This window comes from Pan troglodytes, chromosome 5 (genome assembly GCF_028858775.2).
Source record: "Pan troglodytes isolate AG18354 chromosome 5, NHGRI_mPanTro3-v2.0_pri, whole genome shotgun sequence".
Taxonomy (NCBI): domain Eukaryota; kingdom Metazoa; phylum Chordata; class Mammalia; order Primates; family Hominidae; genus Pan; species Pan troglodytes.
Window position 1 is genome coordinate 155,355,490 of NC_072403.2, and position 19,972 is coordinate 155,375,461.

At 40.9% G+C, this 19,972-nt stretch overlaps 1 protein-coding gene across 1 annotated transcript; it reads right to left on the bottom strand.

Moving 5' to 3' along the window:
• Window positions 1–1,133: 1,133 nt before the first annotated feature.
• Window positions 1,134–18,087, bottom strand: FUCA2 (alpha-L-fucosidase 2). Its single transcript, XM_518777.7, has 7 exons — window positions 17,267–18,087; window positions 13,105–13,292; window positions 9,796–10,135; window positions 8,234–8,444; window positions 7,815–8,005; window positions 3,279–3,387; window positions 1,134–1,494 (listed from the first exon to the last, which is right to left on the bottom strand). Exons 1-7 carry the CDS (start codon window positions 17,482–17,484, stop codon window positions 1,354–1,356), a joined length of 1,398 nt encoding a protein of 465 aa, XP_518777.2. The 5' UTR covers window positions 17,485–18,087; the 3' UTR covers window positions 1,134–1,353.
• Between the last annotated feature and the right edge of the window lie 1,885 nt (window positions 18,088–19,972).

The following is a 19,972-nucleotide window of genomic DNA, read 5'->3' on the forward strand; positions in this document are numbered from 1 at the left end:
TAGCACAACACGTTAATCATGTTGTTTATGGTGATGCTGGTATAAACAAACCTGTGCTGCCAGTCATATAAAAATCTAGCACATAAAATGATGTAAGGTATATAGTACTTAATAAATGGCTAGGTTACTGGTTTATGCATTACTGTGCTATATGTTTTGTCATTATTTTAGAGTGTACTTCTACTTAAAAAAAAAGTTAACTGTGAAACAGCATAAGGCAGGCCCTTCAGGAGGTCTGTGAGAAGAAGGCATTGTTACAGGAGATGACAGCTCCATGGGTATTATTGCCCCTGAAAACCTTCTAAGCAGGACAAGATGTGGAGATGGAAGACAGTGACATTGATGATCCTGACCCCATGTAGGCCTAGGCTAATGTGTGTGTTTCTGTAAAAGTAAAAAAGTTAAAAATTTTAAAAATAGAAAAAAGCTTATAGAATAAGAAAGAAAATATTTTTGTACATTTGCACAATGAGTTTATGTTTTAAGCTAAGTGTTATTATAAAAGAGCCAAAAAGCTTTTAAAAATTAAAAAGTTTGTAAAGTTACAGTACGCTTATGTTAATTTATAATTGAAGAAAGAAAAACTTTTTTTTATAAATGTAGTGTAGCCTAAGCATACAGTATTTATAAAGTCTGGTAGTGTTCAATAATGTCCTAGGCCTTCACATTCACTCACTGACTCACCCAGAGCAACTTCCAGTCCTGTAAGCTCCATTCGTGGTAAGTGCCCTATACAGGTACACCATTTATTTTACAGTATTTTTACTGTACCTTCTCTATGTTTCCATATGTTTCGATATACAAATACCACTGTGTTACTATTGCCTACAGTATTCAGTAACATGCTGTATATGTCTGTAGCCTAGGAGCAACAGTCTATACCATACACATTAGGTGTGTAGTAGGCTATGCCATCTAGGATTTTGTAAATATACTCTATGATGTTGGCACAAAAAAAAATTGACTAGCAATGCATTTCCCAGAAAATATCCCTATATTAAGTGATGCATAACTATACAATCATGGGGGATATGGCTTCAACATAAAATTCTCAGTTCAGTCCATAATACCACCAATTCCTTGCTACTCTAATGTGAAAAAATTCTCACCTCTGAGTCACACATGGAAACAAATCAATGTGAAGAGACTTTAATGGCAAAGTGCACTGGAGAGTTAAAATGGTTACATGGGTAATTTAAGAAAAAATTTAGTGGGAAAAAGGGAAAGGGCTGAATTGCCACAATAATTTTCTTATCCAGTTTTACATTTGCTTTCTCCATGTGCTACAATTATAGACACCCGATAGTTCCTAGCCTTAGACATAACTTGCAGCATCAGCCACTCTGCTGCACTTTAGATCACATTAGTTAGGGCTAGAGCCCAGCCCCATTTACACGGCATCTGATGAATGGTTAGCTGTGGCAGTTCTACCATAATGCCATTTTGCTCCAAAGAAATCCAGTTAAGTGGCTGTCCATGGCCCAGTAGTTTCACCTGAAATTAAAAACATACATGCAAATGTCTCCAAATTTATCTCTTTATCTCACCCACTTTCTATTGGGAAGGAGTGATTAGTAGCTCAAAAAAAATTGTAGACAAGAGGTTCATTTTTACCTTTATTTAGTGATTCACAATCACTCTTCATCCAATTGAGTGTATGTATCTTGCCTCTATATTCTTGCTTCTATTTTACTCTCAAGAGGGAAATAGAAGTGTGCAGGGGTTGGGGAAGGAGAATTTTCAAGACTGAATGGAGTGTCAGAGTGGAGAAAAAGCTAAAGAGAGGATCAGGAGCAGAAAATGGCTCTGAAACCAGAGTCTGCCCAAGTATCTACTCAGCGTTCCTCCCCCAGATTTTCTAATAACCTCCACTAATCAATAATACATAAATTTGATCAATTATTACTGTAATTGTTTTATATTCTTAGTCTTACTATACTAAGCAAATTCAAATAAGTTCCCTACATATTCTAGGGTTATTTTGAACCAAAAACTTTGCTTCTCAGGTGGATCAATACGAAAACAAAGCCCATGAGCTTTTAAATAATGATGTTAATTGGCACCAAAAAGAACATAGATAAAATAAAAACATAATCAGTATCATACCTGGGCTACTAAGCTGTAATTAAACATTAGATTTGAACTCATCTTCTTTCTGCCTCATCAACCACATGTATTAGAAATGAAATGCAGAAAAGTGATGCAAGGAGAACCCCCATATGGACAATTCACCTCCAAAGGGATAATTTATTTAAAAAAATAAGTTATAAAATATATCAGAATGAACTCAATGCCAGATCTGGTGGTTACAACAGTTAGATTAATCTCTAACTTTCTCCAAAATGTTTTATAAACATAAAATAGTAGAGTCATGACATCTTGTATTCAGATATGTTCTGGGGTGGGGTGTCAGGGAAAGCATCCAAATTCTAGTTTTATGAGAAGAATCATTTTGGATGCATGCAGTGAACTTGAACAACGTAAAATGACTGTGAAGAATAATGTCTATTTTACAGTGATATGCATAGAGATACTGCAGCTGTTTTATCAGCTTAGTTTTCTGGGAAACAAAAAGTTTCAAAGATTTTGACCAAACACTGTCATTGGTGAAATTCATTTTATTTTATTATATTTTATTTTATTTTTTCAGAGACAGGCTGAAGTGGTGCAGTCATAGCTTACTCTAGTCTTGACCTACTGGGCTCAAGCAATCCTCCTGCCTCAGCCTCCTGAGTAACTAGGACTACAGGTGCGTGCCACCATGCTCAGCTAACTTTAAAAAAAAATTTTGTAGACAGGGGTCTTGCTATGTTGCCCAGGCTAGTCTCAAACTTCTGGCCTCAAGACATCCTCCTGCCTTAGCCTCCCAAAGTGCTGGAATTACAGTGTGAGCCACAATGCTTGGCTGGAGCTCATTTACAATTCCTTTTATGAAGTATAAGTGAAACAGTTATAAGGCTCCCCTTATCACTAAAGCTTTCTAGTTGACAGCATGCCAGGTATCAAAGAGTTCACAGTGCCTGCCTTTAACTTAAAGCATGACAGGTTTTCTCCTGGTCTTTTAGTCAGTTCTTAGTTTATATTCCAGTGCCCATAATTACGTCAATTTGAATTGATTTCTTCAGTACAATTTCATGTAACTATATGAATGATTTATAAAATTAAATATATAAAGTGTAATACCTTATCATCTGTTAATCACAAAAAAAAAAAGTTAATGTTTGCATCAAGATGTTCTAATCAGCAATTTAAAGGAATAAGGTAAAATTCCCTCTTACCTCTGTTGCCCCCAGAATAGCTTTGGGATGGCCAAGGAACAGCTGTCCTGATGTGGGCCATTTAAGAAAAATGGCATAGACTAATTTTTCTTTAGGCTTGGATGTGTACCTGGTTAAAAGAAAAAAATAAAGAGCATAGTAACAAGTTACATCCCATGTTTCTCACTATTTATGGATCAGGAACAATCTGGAATTATTTTACAGATACTTCCACAATGTCACCACTAATAGAAGGGAAGGAAAAATAGCCCCATGGTGGTATAAAAAAACACCTTCCTCCCCCAAGACCAAAAGGAAGTTCTTGGAAGACAAAGATTTTCCTGAGCTAGCATTCCTCTTCATCAGACTGCTCTCATGGAGCTGAAAAGGGGAGGGAGATGATCTAAGGGGACAGGATGCAAGAGCTTCATGGCTTTTCATGTATTATTCAAATTGTTATATTCATTCATTCATTCAACAAGACAAGATATGCATGTGTCAATTCTGTGCCTAGTACTGTGCTCAGTGTTAGGGTTACAATAAAAAACAAAACACACATAGTCCTTGTTCTTATGGAGCTTAGACTAGAGTGGGGAAAGCAGACACTAAACAATCACACAAATAATATGAAAGTGTGAGTTCTGATAAGCACCATGAAAGAAAAGGAAATTGAGAGATTATAACAAAAGGATCTCTTTAGATTAGAACATCAGAAAGAAGCCTCTCCAGGAACATAACATTTAATCTGAGACTTAAAGGATGAATGGGAGCAAAGAAGAAGGTAAGGGAAGTATGCTGTGGACAAAAAAAAAAAGTGGATTTCATTCATTTATTCATTCAATTACTCAAGAAATACTTATTGAAATCTTAAAATGCTAGACACTGTTTTAGAGCTATATACAACATTGAACAAAGTCCTTGTCCTCATGGGGCTTACATTCTAGTGGGAGAAATTAGAATTAACAAATATGTCAGGTGTTGATTAAATGCTATGGAGAAAACAAGCCAGGTTAGAAGGACAGGGCATGCTAGGTAGGAAAGGAGGGGCCTGGGAGTGTTATTTTAAACAGAATAGTCAGGGAAGACTTCTTAGAGGTGGCATGGAAGAGAACCATAGGAGCGCCATAGGAGCACCACGGGAGCGTCTGGGGAAAGCCTTCCAGACAGAATGACAAGTGCAGGAGCCCCAGTGCAAGAGTGTGCTCTGCCTGTTGATGCAATAGCAAGGCAGAGTGCCTGAAGGAGAGGAAGTGGGGGAGGGTGATGGCAGATAAGATCAGAGAGGTGATAGGAGCCAGATTTTATAGGCCCTTGTAAGCATCTATGGGACCTGGCCTTCTCTCTGAGACTGGAAGCCATTGGAGAAATGTGACCATGGGAGTGGCATTATTATTTAAAAGTATACTCCGATTGCTTTGTGGTGAATAGGTTAAAGGGTAGAAATAGAGACCTATTAAGAAGCTACTGAAATAATCCAGGCAGGGGCGAGACAATGGAAACTAAAAGGATGAGGGTTGCCACAGAGAGGATAAGAAGTGGTCAGATTCTGAATATATTTCAAAGATGCAGAGGATGATATCTGCTAATGGGTTGGCTGTGACTATAAAAGAAGGGCTTCAAGGTTTTGGGCTTGACAACCACCTAAAGGATGAAGCTGCCGTTAACTGAGATGGGAAAGACCATGGGTGGAGCTAGTTGATAGCAAAATTTTAAAACTCAGGATTTCAGTTTTGGATGTACAGGTCTAAGATGCTATGCATCTAAGTGGAAATGCTGAATAGGAAGTTATTGAGGCTGGAGTTCGGAGAGGTCTGCACTGGAAATAGAAATGTGGAAATCATCAATATGGCATTTAAAGCCATGAAAATGGATAAGATCACCTGGGACATTAAGATAAACGCAGTGGCTCACGCCTGTAATCCCAGCACTTTGGGAGGCCAAGGCAAGCGGGTCCCCTGAGGTCAGGAGTTTGAGACCAGCCTGGCCAAACATGGTGAAACCCCGTCTCTACTAAAAATACAAAAAAATTAGCCAGGCGTGGTGGCGGACACCTGTAATCCCAGCTACTCAGGAGGCTGAGGCAGGAGAATCGCTTGAACCTGGGAGGTGGAGGTTGCCGTGAGCCAAGATCGCACCAGTGCCCTCAAAAAAAAGATAGAGAATAATGGAAGTCCAAAGACTAAAAACCTCAGGGCACTTCAAGATTTAGAGGTTGGAAAAATGAGATGAAATCAGCAAAGGAACTAACTAAGAAGGAAGAGCCAACAGGTACGACGAACACCAGGAGAGACAGTGATAAACTGAGGCAGACACTGCCAGTAAGTTAAGAAAATGAGCACTGGGGACTCATCACTGGAACTGGCAAGGCAGATGTTATTGTGGGCCTTGAGAAGAGCAATTCTGGAGTGTGGGGGTGGAAGCTCGACCAGAGGGGGTTCAAGAGAAAAACTGTAGCAAGGAATTAGAGATAGCAAGTGAAAACAATCCTTTCAAGACGTTTTACTACAAAGGAAAGGAGAGAAATGGGAAGATCGCTAGAAATGCAAGTGAAATTGAGTTAAAGGGGAGAATTGCTATAACAATCCTTGGGTGGATGATTTGCAATGGGATCAGGACACAAGGGTTGACCTTAAAGCCCAAAGTGAGATAATTTTACATTGTATGTGTCTGGGTGCGTGTGTGTGTGTGTGTGTGTTTCCATAGTTAACAGTTAGCTGTCCAGGAGCAGGCATGGAATAAGTAGATCTGTATTTAAAGTTGATGTTCCGTCAAGTGAGTATGGCAGAGGGAGCAAGGGTTCAGGAGTTGGGTGTATGCAATAGATTAGTTACAGTGATGGGCCACAGAATCTGTCCCGGATAAGGAAAAAGACAGAGAAAAGATGATAGGATTAAAAGATAGTATGATCACTGGATTATAGATCCCTTTGGAAGCCGAAGTGCCATGCAGAGTGAGCCAAAATATAAGAAGTGGTAGGTAGACGGCAGAATCCTTCAAACTGGAGCCATGGAAGGGGTTCAGTTATTGGTAATGCAAAGTCTAAAGTATGTTTATAAAAGAAAGGGAAGTTAAGGACACCAAGGTTTTTGGCCTGACAACCACCTAAAGGATAAAGCTGCCATTAACTGAGATGGAGAAGACCGTGGGTGGAGCTAGTCTACAGCAAAAATTTAAAACTCAGGGCTTCAGTTGTGGACGTACAGGTCTAAGATGCTATGCATCCAAGTGGAAGTGTTGAGTAAGAAGTTCGACTTTGCATTACCAATATGACCTTGTATATTGATAATGCAAAGGAACAGGTAACAAAGGTCAAGCTGACAAGACCCCTAGAAGACAGGAGGTTCAGGTAATTAGAACTGTGAATAAAAATTTAAATCTCTAAGAATTATGTGAAGAGTAGTTCTGGGGACAGGGACAGCAAGCCAGGGCTCTCTCAAAGGATTTTAAGGGTTGACCTGGGAGTCTGTAGGTGACTGCAAGAAGGTGGGCATGATGAACCTGGAGGGAAGAAGGCTCCTATGGTGAGGAGGGAGAGCAGGGCCACTCAGTGGCAGGGAAGTTGGTAGGAGCCAGACTCACAGCTTTATAAGCCACATTAAATATTTAGCTTTTATGTTTATTTCTTAAATAAACACAATAGAATAATGGTTAATGATTGTGAAGTCCCAGATCAGATACCCTCATATTCAAATGTAAGTATTCAAAAGTAAGAAGCAAATTCCAAAACCAGATTTCTACTATCCTCTGTCACATGAGAGATTGGTATTGAGTTCTCATTATGGCTTCTCCCAGATCAACATTTTAAAATTCCACAATTATTTGCTCTGTCCAGATTGCCTTACTCCATTTTATTCAATGGGTTGTTAATGTTTTAAGTCATAAGTCACGTAGATTGAAGAACAATTAGTCTAATCTTTCGGTTCCTATTTGATCAGGCAGTACTCAGGTGGCAACTGAAAGCAAATTTTTAGAACTTCGCCAATACTCATCTTATTTTATATATGTTAAGAAACCACATCAGAAACTGTCATATTTGTGGAGTCTGATTCAGGTACTCATTGACACACAGAACCTCCTCAAGCTCAGAGAGAAGCATCTTCCCTGAACCCTCCCTATTTTGATTCATTTTTAATCTAACATTTTCTCTGCCATTGGGTACCTCTTGTTTGCTAATTTCATGGGATGCAACATCTGCAAAAGTCAGAATTTACCAAACTGGTTAAACAGTAATCTCCGTTTTAGACTAACCGTTCAGCATTTTTCATTGGTCTGAACAGCTTACAATTTTTCTAAGAGCTGAGTACTTTCAGCCAAAATTTGTCCACTGCTGGGAGATACCTAGAAATGATGTAAGCTCAATCTGATAAACAATAAATGTTTCAAAACATGCAAATTCTTCCCCTTCTCTTTATATTAGAGTAAGCAAAGTTTGGAAAGTGCTTTGTATATGTAGGAATTCATCCAATTTCTCTTTTTATCCTACTCTTCTTTTATATGTCTGATAAATTTTAAATCTCTTCCTTTATAAAAGAGTACTTGGTAACAAGAATGACTTACCACACATCTGGGGTGACAGTGTCATTCTGGGATCGCCAGGTATGGGTTTCATAAATAGCTTCTCCATTGACTTTTAGCCAGGACCCCATTTGCCTCAGTCGCTCCTCAAAAACTACAGAAATGGTGCCATCTAGTGTGGGCCCAATATTCATCAAAAGATTTCCTCCACATGAAACTGTCTCTACAAGTTGCTAAAAAATTAAGAATAATGTTTTTAGGTAAATAAAATAATTCCATCTTTAATGTGCTAATATATTGCATTTATATATTTATACATGTATATATAGTCACTGCCTAGAAGAACACAGGATAGAACAATGTCCTATATTTATAGGCCATTGAGCCATAGAAGAAATAATTCCTACATGACCACACTATTAAGAATATTATGTTAATAGCCACCAGACATTTCACTGTACCTTCACCAATTCTTCAATTGTAAGATAGTCAGAGATTCCAGCTTCCCTCCTATAGCCCCAGGACAGTTTGTCTATTGTCATGCAGTTTTCCCATTTATGTGGCAAAAGATGTCCTGGGTTATAACGATCACTGCAGGTATAGAAGCCACCATGCTTACAGATGCTACCAGCTCCCCAACGATCATTGGTGACTACTGTGCCCCGAACTGGGCTGAAATGAAACATACAATTTTTTAAAACAAAAGGTATAAGCTTTTTATACAAAAAGAAATGTCACTGAAAAGACATGTAATTGAAATACAATTCTGAAAAGGGACCATGGCATAGTACAGTGGAAAGCCCATGGTTTTGAAGTCAAACAGACCTGAGTTGATTGGAGTTCTGGCTTTGTCACTTTCTAGCTCCCAGACCTACAGCAAGTTACCTGACTCCTCTGAATAATGAATTTCCTCATCTATGATTAGAACAAAAATAAGTTATGTAAAACATTAGCCCGGTACCCAGCACATATAGCACTCATAAGAGTATTATATGAATATTTTAAACTCCCTTCCATATTGTAAATGGTAGCCAAAACTGAATTTATACCCAAGACACTTTTCTTTTCAATGATTCAATGATCTCATACATGTAGTCTAGCCTTTCTTTTTCTCTTACCATTGTGCCTAATATTGAAAAATCTCAGAAAATTTGACTGTTGATATCATGTGAAATATCCCCACAACATTACTTATCATAGCAGGTGGCATATTTAAGAGGGAAATCCACGCCACATAGAGGGAACAGTTTTGAGTCACAAATTGAAGTGATGGCTCCCAGTTTTTTCCCTTGGAAGGAGTACCTGGACACACTGCTGTTTTAAGTATCAAGAGTTCTTCAGAATATTTGTATTTGTGCCCTTTGTGGGCCCAGGAAGTGCAAGCAGAAGGTTGCCTGACTTCGTAGCACAATACCCAGTGCTTTCTAGTGTACATGCAAATTTGGTCCATATAGTTTAAGCCTAATGGAGGAGTTTAACCAGAACTCCCTGTTCTAATAGGGCAGCCTTGAACATACCAGGAAGCAACAGGAAAAAACTGGAGAAAGTGAAAATGCTGCGATGAAGGAAAAGAGGAGACAAACAAGGGTGACATTGGCTGGGCAGCAAAGATGACCAAAAGGTAAGAGGATAAAAAGAAGCAGTCTGCGGGATTCAGAAGCACATAATCAGAAATAGTGATGAAGAAACAGAGTTAGTTGTCCCAGAATAGAGGCCATAAAGGACCAGGGTAGGAGAGAAAAAGGGGGGACCCACAAAATTAACACCTTCAAAGTTCTTGATCCTGTGATTTTTAGTCTGATCTCAAAATCAGACCACTGAGTTGGATTTTACTCCTGATTTATTTACCCTTGATTATGTTGAGTAAATAGTGATATATCTAATAAGTATTATTTACAATGATTTTCTCCCCCCATACCACCAATGACTTAAAATGAAATATTTCAAGAGGTGAAGGAATTAAAATGTTAGAAATATATTAGGAATATGAAGGGTAACTGCAGCAATCTCATAGCATACACACCTTTCATTATATAACCAGGCCAAGAAGCCTGTGCTGTTCCAGTATTGATCCGGCGCTCCTCCGTCACCATCCGACCACAGAACCTCAGGCTGATAGTTGTTCACTAACTCATAGAGCTCTGGCAATGTCTTAGAAACTGGAAATTGCCGCTTATGGAATGAACTGGATTCATCCTCAAGGAAGAGCGGATGAAACCATTCAAAAAGGGAATAGTACAGTCCAAAACGCAGGTCAGTTCTGTTCCTAATGGCTACCTCAAGTTCCTTGACAATGTCCCTCTTGGGCCCCTCATCTATGGCATTCCAGTTCCACGAATATTCTGACCCCCACAAGGTAAAGCCTAGAAAATTATAGTGAAAACCCTTGTAAGCATGTCAACTTTATTTTAGTAAATTTCAACCCACACAAATGCCCAAACAAATCACACAGTACATGCGATATATAAATACCTGCTCCTACAAATGACTGTTTTATGGCCATTTTTTCATAGCATATATCGTGCTTTTATATGAGAAGTGAGAATTTAAACAAGGTGAGACTGAGGTTTTTAAAAGCAACTTTCGGGGTATATCACTGTATGGTCTGATCTATCTCCAGTATTTTCCCTCTTAGATTTTAAGGTCCTTGAGGGATTGCATCATGTCTGCAGTGCTCCCTGCTATGTCTTCAGCCAACTGCTAGCACAAGGTATAAACAATCAACAATAGCAGCTCACAACTAAGATGGGAACATATACATGTACCATGCTAAATGATGACTACCACTATTTATTATGAAGATCCTGAGATGCACTCCTGCAAGATTCTTAAGTGTCTTCTAAACCAAAGCTTGAAGTCTACTGCTTAGTTTTAGGATTGTTTATTTTATTATAGTGTGATTCTTAGAACACTGGTGATCCATGTATAGCAAATCTCTTTTAGCCTGATTATTTATTTAACCAGAGGGGCAAAAAAAAAAAACCCTACTATTTCCCAATAGTTCTATACTTTAAAATATACTCACCACATGTAATCTCATCCTAGTACAAAATCATAAGCTTGGATGTTCCTCTTTAATAAAATTACCCAAAAGTGAATAGGCTACCAACTACACAGATAAGAAAAACAATGTATACCTTTATACAAACACTTAGAAGTGGTTCGTTTTTAACAGGAATTTGCATTTAGATTACTGATTGTTCCATATAAAAATGTTAGAAGAGATATATAAACTGAAATACTTAAAACATAATAAATATGAAAGCCTCAAAAATTTCATCAGTGCCTAGAGACTTAAATACATTGTTACTATTCCACTAAAATCTAAAAGAATCTTTGAGAATAGACATTTATAAGGTACATTTGGTGAAACATTTTACTCTTGGTAAATTAGAACAAGTCTAAGAATGACTCATACTTTCGATTTTTTTTTTTTTTTTTTGAGACAGGTTCTGGCTCTGTCACCCAGGCTGGAGTTCAGTGGTGCGAACTTCACTCACTGCATCCTCGACCTCCTGGGCTCAAGTGATCCTCCCACCTCAGCCTACCAAGTAGCTAGGACTACAGGTGTGTACTCCACCACGCCCAGCTAATTTGTCTATTTTTTCAGAGACAGGGTCTCACTTTGCTGCCTAGGCCGGTCTCGAACTCCTGGCCTCAAGCAATCCTCCTTCCTTGGCCTCCCAAAGTGTTGGAATTATAGATGTGAGCCACTGCACCTAGCCTTAGATTCATTTTAATAAGCTTTTTAAAACAGCTCACTCTTGTTCCTATCATTTCTGTGGTAAGCTTCAGAGCAGTGTTGATATCTAAAGTCATATTCAAAGTTACTCAACTTGACAGGCCCTAATGTCAGATAGTACTAAAACCACTTGAGTCTTCATTTGAATATCACCACCATAAGCTCACACTGCGACGTTCCTTCCTGAGCTTAGTATGCATTTTCCATGAGCAATGAAAACATCTGACAACATGGGTCCCAGAAAATGTATACATGTGGGCTACATCATCTCTCCTCACAGTTTGATTAACAATTTTTATTAAATAAACTCACTATGTAATGTTTTGTGCCATACAGCTTGGGAAAGTTCCTAGACATCAGGAAATCAGCATATTCTCAAGCAAATACACGTGATAGACATTCATCTCAGCAGGATAAATATCTACAGGAGAAAATCATGAAGCTACCAGAATGTGGCCAAAGGGAAAAATATCCTATGATCATTCCAGATTTTTTGTGTTGGTTCTCCTCTCCTATTCCCATCCCATCCCTGGAGAAAACAATAAGGCAAAGTTTCTCTTTTTTTTTTTTTTTTTTGAGACAGGATCTCCCTCCGCCACCTAGACTGGAGTGTAATAGCCCTATCTCCGCTCACTGCAGCCTCAAGCAGTCCTCCAACCTAAGCCTCCCAAGTAGCTGGGACTACAGAGACATACCACTACGCTAATTTTTTAGTTTTTGTTTGTTTGTTTGTTTTTGTAGAGACAGGGTCTCACTATGTTGCCCAGGCTGGTCTTGAACCCCTGGGCTCAAATGATCCTCCTTCCTCGGCCTCCCAAAATTTTGGGATTACAGGCATGAGCGACCACATCCAGTGCAAATTTTTTTATACCAAGGCAAAGATGATCATGCAAAAGAAACTAATGAATGAACAAGCCGTTGGAACAAAAACAATTTGTTAATGCTTCCCTGGCCTTACAAATACTGGAGTGGTAATGGGTGGAATCCATTCTATTAAAATAGAATGGATTTTAAATGTGTGGGGATTTAGATATTCTTCTACCACCTCTGATTTTTCTGGAAACCATTACAGTTCCACAATCCTTTTCCCTCCAGGTGATCTGGGTCACTTTCATCACTATCAGTTCATCCACTATTTGCACCATTTGGCCAGCTAAGAGTTGGCTAAAAGTGCAGCCAGGTGTGTCGTAATGATGCAAGACTATAGCAGTATAATCCCCAGGATGCATTCACAGGATGCATTACAGAGAAGGGGAAGGAAAGAGTGCAATTCCAAGATGAACTTTGACTTGCAACCCACACTCCCTTCAACAAACAGCTTTAAGTAAATCTTGGAAATATTGTTCAAAATACATGTGACAAAACGTGACCATCTTTCCTCTGTTAGGTGGCGGGTATGATCCTTTCTGTATTCCTAACATCTCTCAATTTGGGTTGAATGTGCAGTCCCTAAGTCATAAGCAAGTGCCAGTCACCACTTATGGTTGCTCCGAAGAGAAAATTAGACCTTGCTTTAGTTTTTTCTTCCAAAAGAACAACTTTTCATTTCTTAACCATTGTCAGCAATTTCCATAGGCTGGATTGACTTACCTTCATGATGTTTGGAAGTTAAGACAATGTATTTGGCACCAGAGGCCTGAAAAATATCTGCCCACTGGTTGGCATTAAAAAATTTTGCTGTAAATAGTGGTCCAAAATCTTCATATTTGAAACTAGGAGGGTAATTATCTTTCATAAATTCCACATACTTCGGTATCTTTTCCTTTTGCCAATACCACCTAAGGGGAGGAAAGGAAAGAGTGCATAAACAGCACATACACACACATTTAAAAGAACTGCTCCAGCTCCCCTTACCATTTACCCCTCACACAGATAGGACCCAGATTCTCTTTCTCACTTCCCCATTAGTTTGACTTGGCTTTAAAGACAGCTTATGCAAACTAAACGCCCTCTCATTTTCCACCTATCCCCCTGTGATATCCACTCAGCTCATAAACTAGAGCATTCTAGGCAACTCAGCTACCCATTCTCTCTTTTTTTTAAGACAGGGTCTCACTCTGTCACTCAGGTTGGAATGCAGTAATGGAATCATGGCTCACTGCAACCTCAACCTCCTGTGCTCAAGCGATCCTCTCGCCTTAGCCTCCTGAGTAGCTGGGACCACAGGCACGTGCCACCACACCTGGCCATTTTTTTTTTCTTTGTAGAGATGTGGTTTCCATATGTTGCCCAGGCTGGTCTTAAACTCCTGGGCTCAGGCAATCTTCCTGCTTCAGTCTCCCGAAGTGTTAGGATTACAGGCATGAGTCACCGTGTCCAGCCCCATTCTCTTTTAATTCTTCACTTTTAAATCACAACATGTAGTATATGTCTTTACACATTGTCCCTTGTAACATAAGTGATTAGGGCTTCTAAAAGGAAGACTACATGCCTAAAACATAATATGCATCTATTATACTCAGTAGTAGAGAACACTTTGGAGGCACAGGACAGAAAGGGAGACAAAAGTAAAATTAAAAAGATGCTGTTATTTTAATAAATGGACTCAACCTTCAACAATTACTTGCTATACGCATTCATTCTAAGCAATGGTATATTGACCCTAAACTGCGTAAGCAAGACTTCACGAGGAAAAGCACATCTACACATTTTAGATAAACACAGCAGTAACTATCCTCATGAAATAGATGCAACCCCCATTTCTGACCCACCTCCTGCTTTTTCTATCACCATTCCTTTCATATGAGTATTTCTACAGGATAAGCAAATCCATTATCAGCACTATATTTCCCAAGACGATCAGGAGACTCTGCTAAGAAGAAATAATTGAAGGGCGTACTATGCGGCAGACATGCTGTTTGCCTGCCCAAAAGTTGTATTTACGTAATTTCCCAGCTTCCACTACAGCTACGACAGGGATGTGAGATCCATGCTGGCCAAGGGAACTTGAGGGAAAGCCAACTTTGGGGACTGTGGAAATGGTTTCCCTCCTAATGAAAAGAGACACTGGCCTTCCTGCCTTTGGGCAGGGTTGTGTGAAGTTATGGTGCCTGGCTGCCATCCTGTGACCATGAAGGGACAAGTCCCCAGGCTGAGGATGACAGAAAGAGCCCGTGTCTTTGATTTCATCAATGAACCGACTACCTCTAAATTTCCTGTTATGTGAAATAACAAGCCCCTATCATTATACCTTTTAGTTGGGTTTAAAATCCTTGAAGCATTTTTATTATTTATTTATTTATTATTGATTAATTGATTGGTTGAGACAGGGTCTTGCTCTATTACCCAGTTTGGAGTGCAGTGTCATGATCATACCACACCACAGCCTTGAACTCCTGGGCTCAAGTGATCCTCCCACCTCACCCTCCTGAGTAGCTGGGACTACGGGCATTACATTTTAAATTGAACTGCAAAAGAGAAACTGGGACATTCAGAAAGTTGAACAAGAATAAGGAATTTCTCCTAGCATCATCTAATTTGAACCTGCACTGTCCCCTACAGTCTAGACTTGAATTTCATGCTGAGAGATGAAAAGAGGCATTTATGGTAAAGGTCTATCATTTATATTTGGTTTTTAATAGACATTTAAAACAGTCACATATACTCATCTACACTGTTGATTCCCCAAAAGTCAAATTGAGAGTGAGGAGCAGAGGATACAAAGGGAAATCACAGGTAATTAAAGAATCTTCCACAGGGTTAATGCATTTTCAGATCATCAGGAATCTGTTCTCTATTTTGTTTAGTATGAGAAGGATCTTTATTGTTCTAGGTCAAAACAACCATGGGTTTATCTGTAGAAAATGAAGTTATTCATAGCAAAGAATAAAATGACTCAAAACTAGCTGTTTTATTTTGGCATAGTACTAGTCTCAGTCAAAAATGTCAAATCCTCTTTGGCACCAATGTATCTTTATGGTTGAACAAAATGATAATATAAGATACAATTTAGGGGGAAGAAAGTTGTTAATTATGTACCACACTAATCTAAAATATTTCCAAAACAAGCTCAAGATTCCTTACAGCCCAAAACATGCAAATAAAGATTTGTAACATGTTTTTGAAGTAGCTATGTTTTGGCATAAGAATAAAGAGTCTCTGTTTTAGAAGGTGAATTATTTAAAATATGAATAATTCTCTATAGCTTACCCAGTTTTATTTTTTACATCAATTGACCTACCAATAAGAAAGGTTACTGGTTGCAGGTAGTCAATTTCTTTGTAATGAAAGGGTTAAAATATGCTATTTTGGCATATTTTTAAAGGTAAAGAAACTCGAAAAATAGGTGCATGAAGAGCACTTTGCCCTTTGTGCTGTTTCTTAGGAGAGAAGATGAAATTCCAGTATGAAAGGCACTCTGTACTGGAAGGAAAGGCAGCATCCTAAGTTTCAAAGACAAGAAGTAGAATACTGTACAGACCTTGCTAAAATTTATTATTTAAGTCTCCCCACATAATTTAGTCACACAATGTCAATTTAATTCTTGGACCCAGCAGAGACCCTAACAGAATGGAGGTGTAATTTTTCTACCCCTAGAGTAGAGCATGGTACCATGTATACTATGTAATGTTAATATAATATATAGTTCATACTCTGTATTGTATCTACTAAATATAGTATGTTAATTTGGATGTATACTATTTATGTAGTATATAGTTGATTCAAATAAATACTGTTTAATGATTCCCTTCTTTTACTTAAGAATATATTATGTGTCCCAAAGTCCTGGAATTACAGGTATGATCCACCGCGGATCACCTGAGGTCAGGAGTTCAAGACCAGCCTGGCTAACATGGCAAAACCCCGTTTTTACTAAAAAATACAAAAAAATTGGCCAGGCATGGTGGCGTGCGCCTGTAGTCCCAGCTACTCAGGAGGCTAAGGCGCGAGAATCGTTTGAACCCGGGCGGCGAAGGTTGCAGTGAGCCGAGATGGTGCCACTGCACTCCAGCCTGGGTGACAGAGTGAGACTATGTCTCAAAAAAAAAAAAAAAAAAAAAAAGAATATATTATGTGTATGTTTCTATATATGCACACAAAATATTTCTGTTTTGAAGGACTTAATACTTGTAGCATTTAGTCAGAAAAGACGTGCAACAGCTTAAGAAATTACATGCACATTTTCACATAGATCTCAAGGTAAAATCTAACGCACAGATTTTTGTGTAGCACCTTTCATACGGCAGTATAACTGGGTTGTGTTAAGAGTACCATTCTAGAACCTCTTTAAAAAGTTCCTAGAGCCACACATGGGTAACATGTTAACATTAAGTAGCCAATGGTGTTCAATGAACAGTCGTTTCACATACTCATGACTATGTTTTAACCATAACTTCATGGCAGAACGACTGTAAATTGGCAGGTAGCAGCAGAGCAACCATAGGCCATTGTGCCTGAGTCACCGCTCGTGTGATGCCCCTGCACAAACTGATGAATGTCTGTAGTAGCTCGATGTTGTAGTGTCATAACTACAGCTTAATATGCGCAACTATGAAGAAGCTGAGGAGTCAGGAGTATCTGAAAACTCTACAGTCACACGGAAGAAAAATTCCCTGTTCATCCAGCAGAAGCACTTAGGCAGGAAACCACATATTCGACACCCGGAAGTGCGAAACGCGGGTAACGCAGTGGGAGGTGAAACCGACGAGGGTGCAGGCAGCACCAGGCGGCGAACCAGGCCCGCTGGGTGGTGGCTGGAGGCTGCGGGTGGGGACAAAAGCGCGGCAGACGAGACAAAAGGGAGCGCACTCACCAGAACCACTCGCTACCGAAGCTGGGCACGGAAAACACTCCCCAGTGGATGAAGATGCCGAACTTGGCCTGGTCAAACCACGCGGGCAGCTGGCGGGCGTCCAGGGACTCCCAGGTGGGGTCGAAGCGCGTGGCGCTGTGGGCAGGGCACGGCGGCGGTGGCAGCAGCAGCAACAGCAGCAGCGGGAACGCGAGCCTGGGGAGCTCCTGGGGCCGCATGTCCCGGCGCAGGCCGGCTGTCCTCTCTGCAGGCTCCCGCGGCCTCGGGAGCGCTGTTCTTCCGTTTCTGCCGCTGAGTATGCCGCGCCGCGGTCACCTGACCAAGCCGGACTTGGAAACCGGCCACCCTTCCCCCTCTGGGGCGGGAGTGGCCACTCTCCCGGGCGTTCCGAATGACCTCAGGAGGGCTGCATCGCTCAGCATAACTAAGGAGGCCAGCATTACCCCAAAGCCAGCTGCGACGGCTTTGCTAAGGCTCTGTCCTCTTGAGGGGAAAATATGAGTCTGAGTCAGGGCCCTGTGGCCAGCGCCTCTGCCCTCAAGCAGACACGACGCTGACCAAGAAACTGCCCAAGAGGACAACGCCACCAGCCCACCCTGGTGGCTGCTCCACACGTCCGAAGCGTGGACGAGAAGGTCAAGGCAGGAACTTCAGCCGGGTCTCGCCATGATGGAACATGGAAAGCAACCTAGATCCTTCTCGGCCTCTGTATCAGCTCCCAAGATCCTGCATGTTAGAACCATGGTTGTCAACCTTGAATTTGTATCAGATGAAATTCCAAGAGCTTCAGATTCAGCAGTTAGGTTGGGGCCCAATAATTTGCGTTTCTACCCAGTTCCTACTTCTAGGATGTTCTGATGTTGGGCCGGGCGCGCTGGCTCACTCCTGTAATCCCAACACTTTGGGAGGCCGAGGCGGGCGGATCACAAGGTCAGGAGATCGAGACCATCCTGGCTAACACGGTGAAACCCCGTCTCTACTAAAAATACAAAAAATTAGTCGGACGTGGTGGCGGGCGCCTGTAGTCACAGTTACTCGGGAGGCTGAGGCAGGAGAATCGCTTGAACCCGGGAGGCAGTTACAGTGAGCAGAGATGGTGCCACTGCACTCCAGCCTGGGCTACAGAGTGAGACTCCGTCTCAAAAAAAAAAAAAAAAAAGAAAATTGTGATGTTTCTGATTGGTGGGCCAAACTTTCCTGAGAACCACTGCATTGAACAAGGAGATGATCTGAGACAGTGGAAACCAGTGGTTTAAGAAACCTGCAAGCTTGGGGAAAAAGGCCAGCAACTTGGAAAGATTAATCAAAAGGATATTTGGGAAGCTTATCACCTCCACCTCTTGTTTGGTTGGTTGGTTGGTTTGTTTGTTTGTTTGTTTGTTTTTGAGACAGAGTCTCGCTCTCTCGCCCAGGCTTGAGTGCAGTAACATGATCTAGGCTCACTGCAGCCTCTGCCTTCTGGGTTCAAGGATTCTCCTGCCTCAGCCTCCAGAGTAGCTGGGACTACAGGCACATGCCACTGTGCCAGACTAATTTTTGTATTTTTCTTTTCTTTTTTAGTAGAGACAGGGTTTCACCATGTTGGACAAGCTGGTCTCAAACTCTTGACCTCAGGTGATCTGCCCGCCTTAGCCTCCCAAAGTGCTAGAATTACAGGCATGAGCCACCAAGCCCAGCCTCTCCTCCACCTCGTAAGTGTTTTCAAAGTAAAGCCAGAATCCTCAACTGCTTGTGCCCCCATGAAATCATTACCCTTCAATGAGCCAATTCAAATGCTGCTTCTTTTGTGAAGCTTTCTGCCACCACCCTTCCCTCCCAGAATGTTGTACTTTCCCTGATCTGCTTCATAACACCTCCTTCCAAGCACACAGGATTTCACGCATCCTCTAGTAGCTAGGTGTTACAGGTCTGATTTCCCATCAGACTGAGCTTTTTGAGGGCATTCATAATGACCTTCTTTTCTGTAGTGCCTACATTTACAGCAGAAAAGCGGCACTCAAAATGTTTGTTGAAGCTCTCCAGTGAACTGGGGTTCTAATTATTGAGTGAAGAACTTGACACTAAGTGGCTGTTGCCTGCATTATCCCAACCCATCTCTGCAGAGAGATGGGAGCAGCAGAGGGCGCTGTCACTGCAGGTGTAGGGGCATTTTTCCTCTCCATGACATGCCAGATGGCCCCCCGGGGCCACAGCTCCACCGTAAGAGTCCCCAGTTTTGTTTTGTTTTTTTACAGTGAGGGTGTTCTAGAGGAAAGGGCTCAACGAATCCAATTGCAATAGCTCCAGTTTGTGATAAAGATGACAATTTTTTTTTTTATTTGAGACAGAGTCCGGTTCTGTTGCCCAGGCTGGAGTGCAGTGGCACAGTGTTGATTCACTGCCACCTCCACCCCCGGGGATTCAAGCAATTCTCGTGTCTCAGCCTCCCGAGTAGCTGGGATTACAGACCCCAACCTCCAGCTAACTTTTGTATTTTCACCATGTTGGCAAGGCTGGTTTTGAACCCCTGATCTCAAGTCATCCTCCTGCCTCAGCCTCTCAAAGTGCTGGGATTACAGGCATGAGCCACGGTGCCTGGCCTGACAATTTTTATTATTGAGTTTGTGGAACCCAGAATGATCTAGGGCCTCGGTGGCCACGGAACCCTGGGGCACACTTGAACAAAAATATGGGCTTCTCAGCCACTATGCCTTGACATCCTCTCTA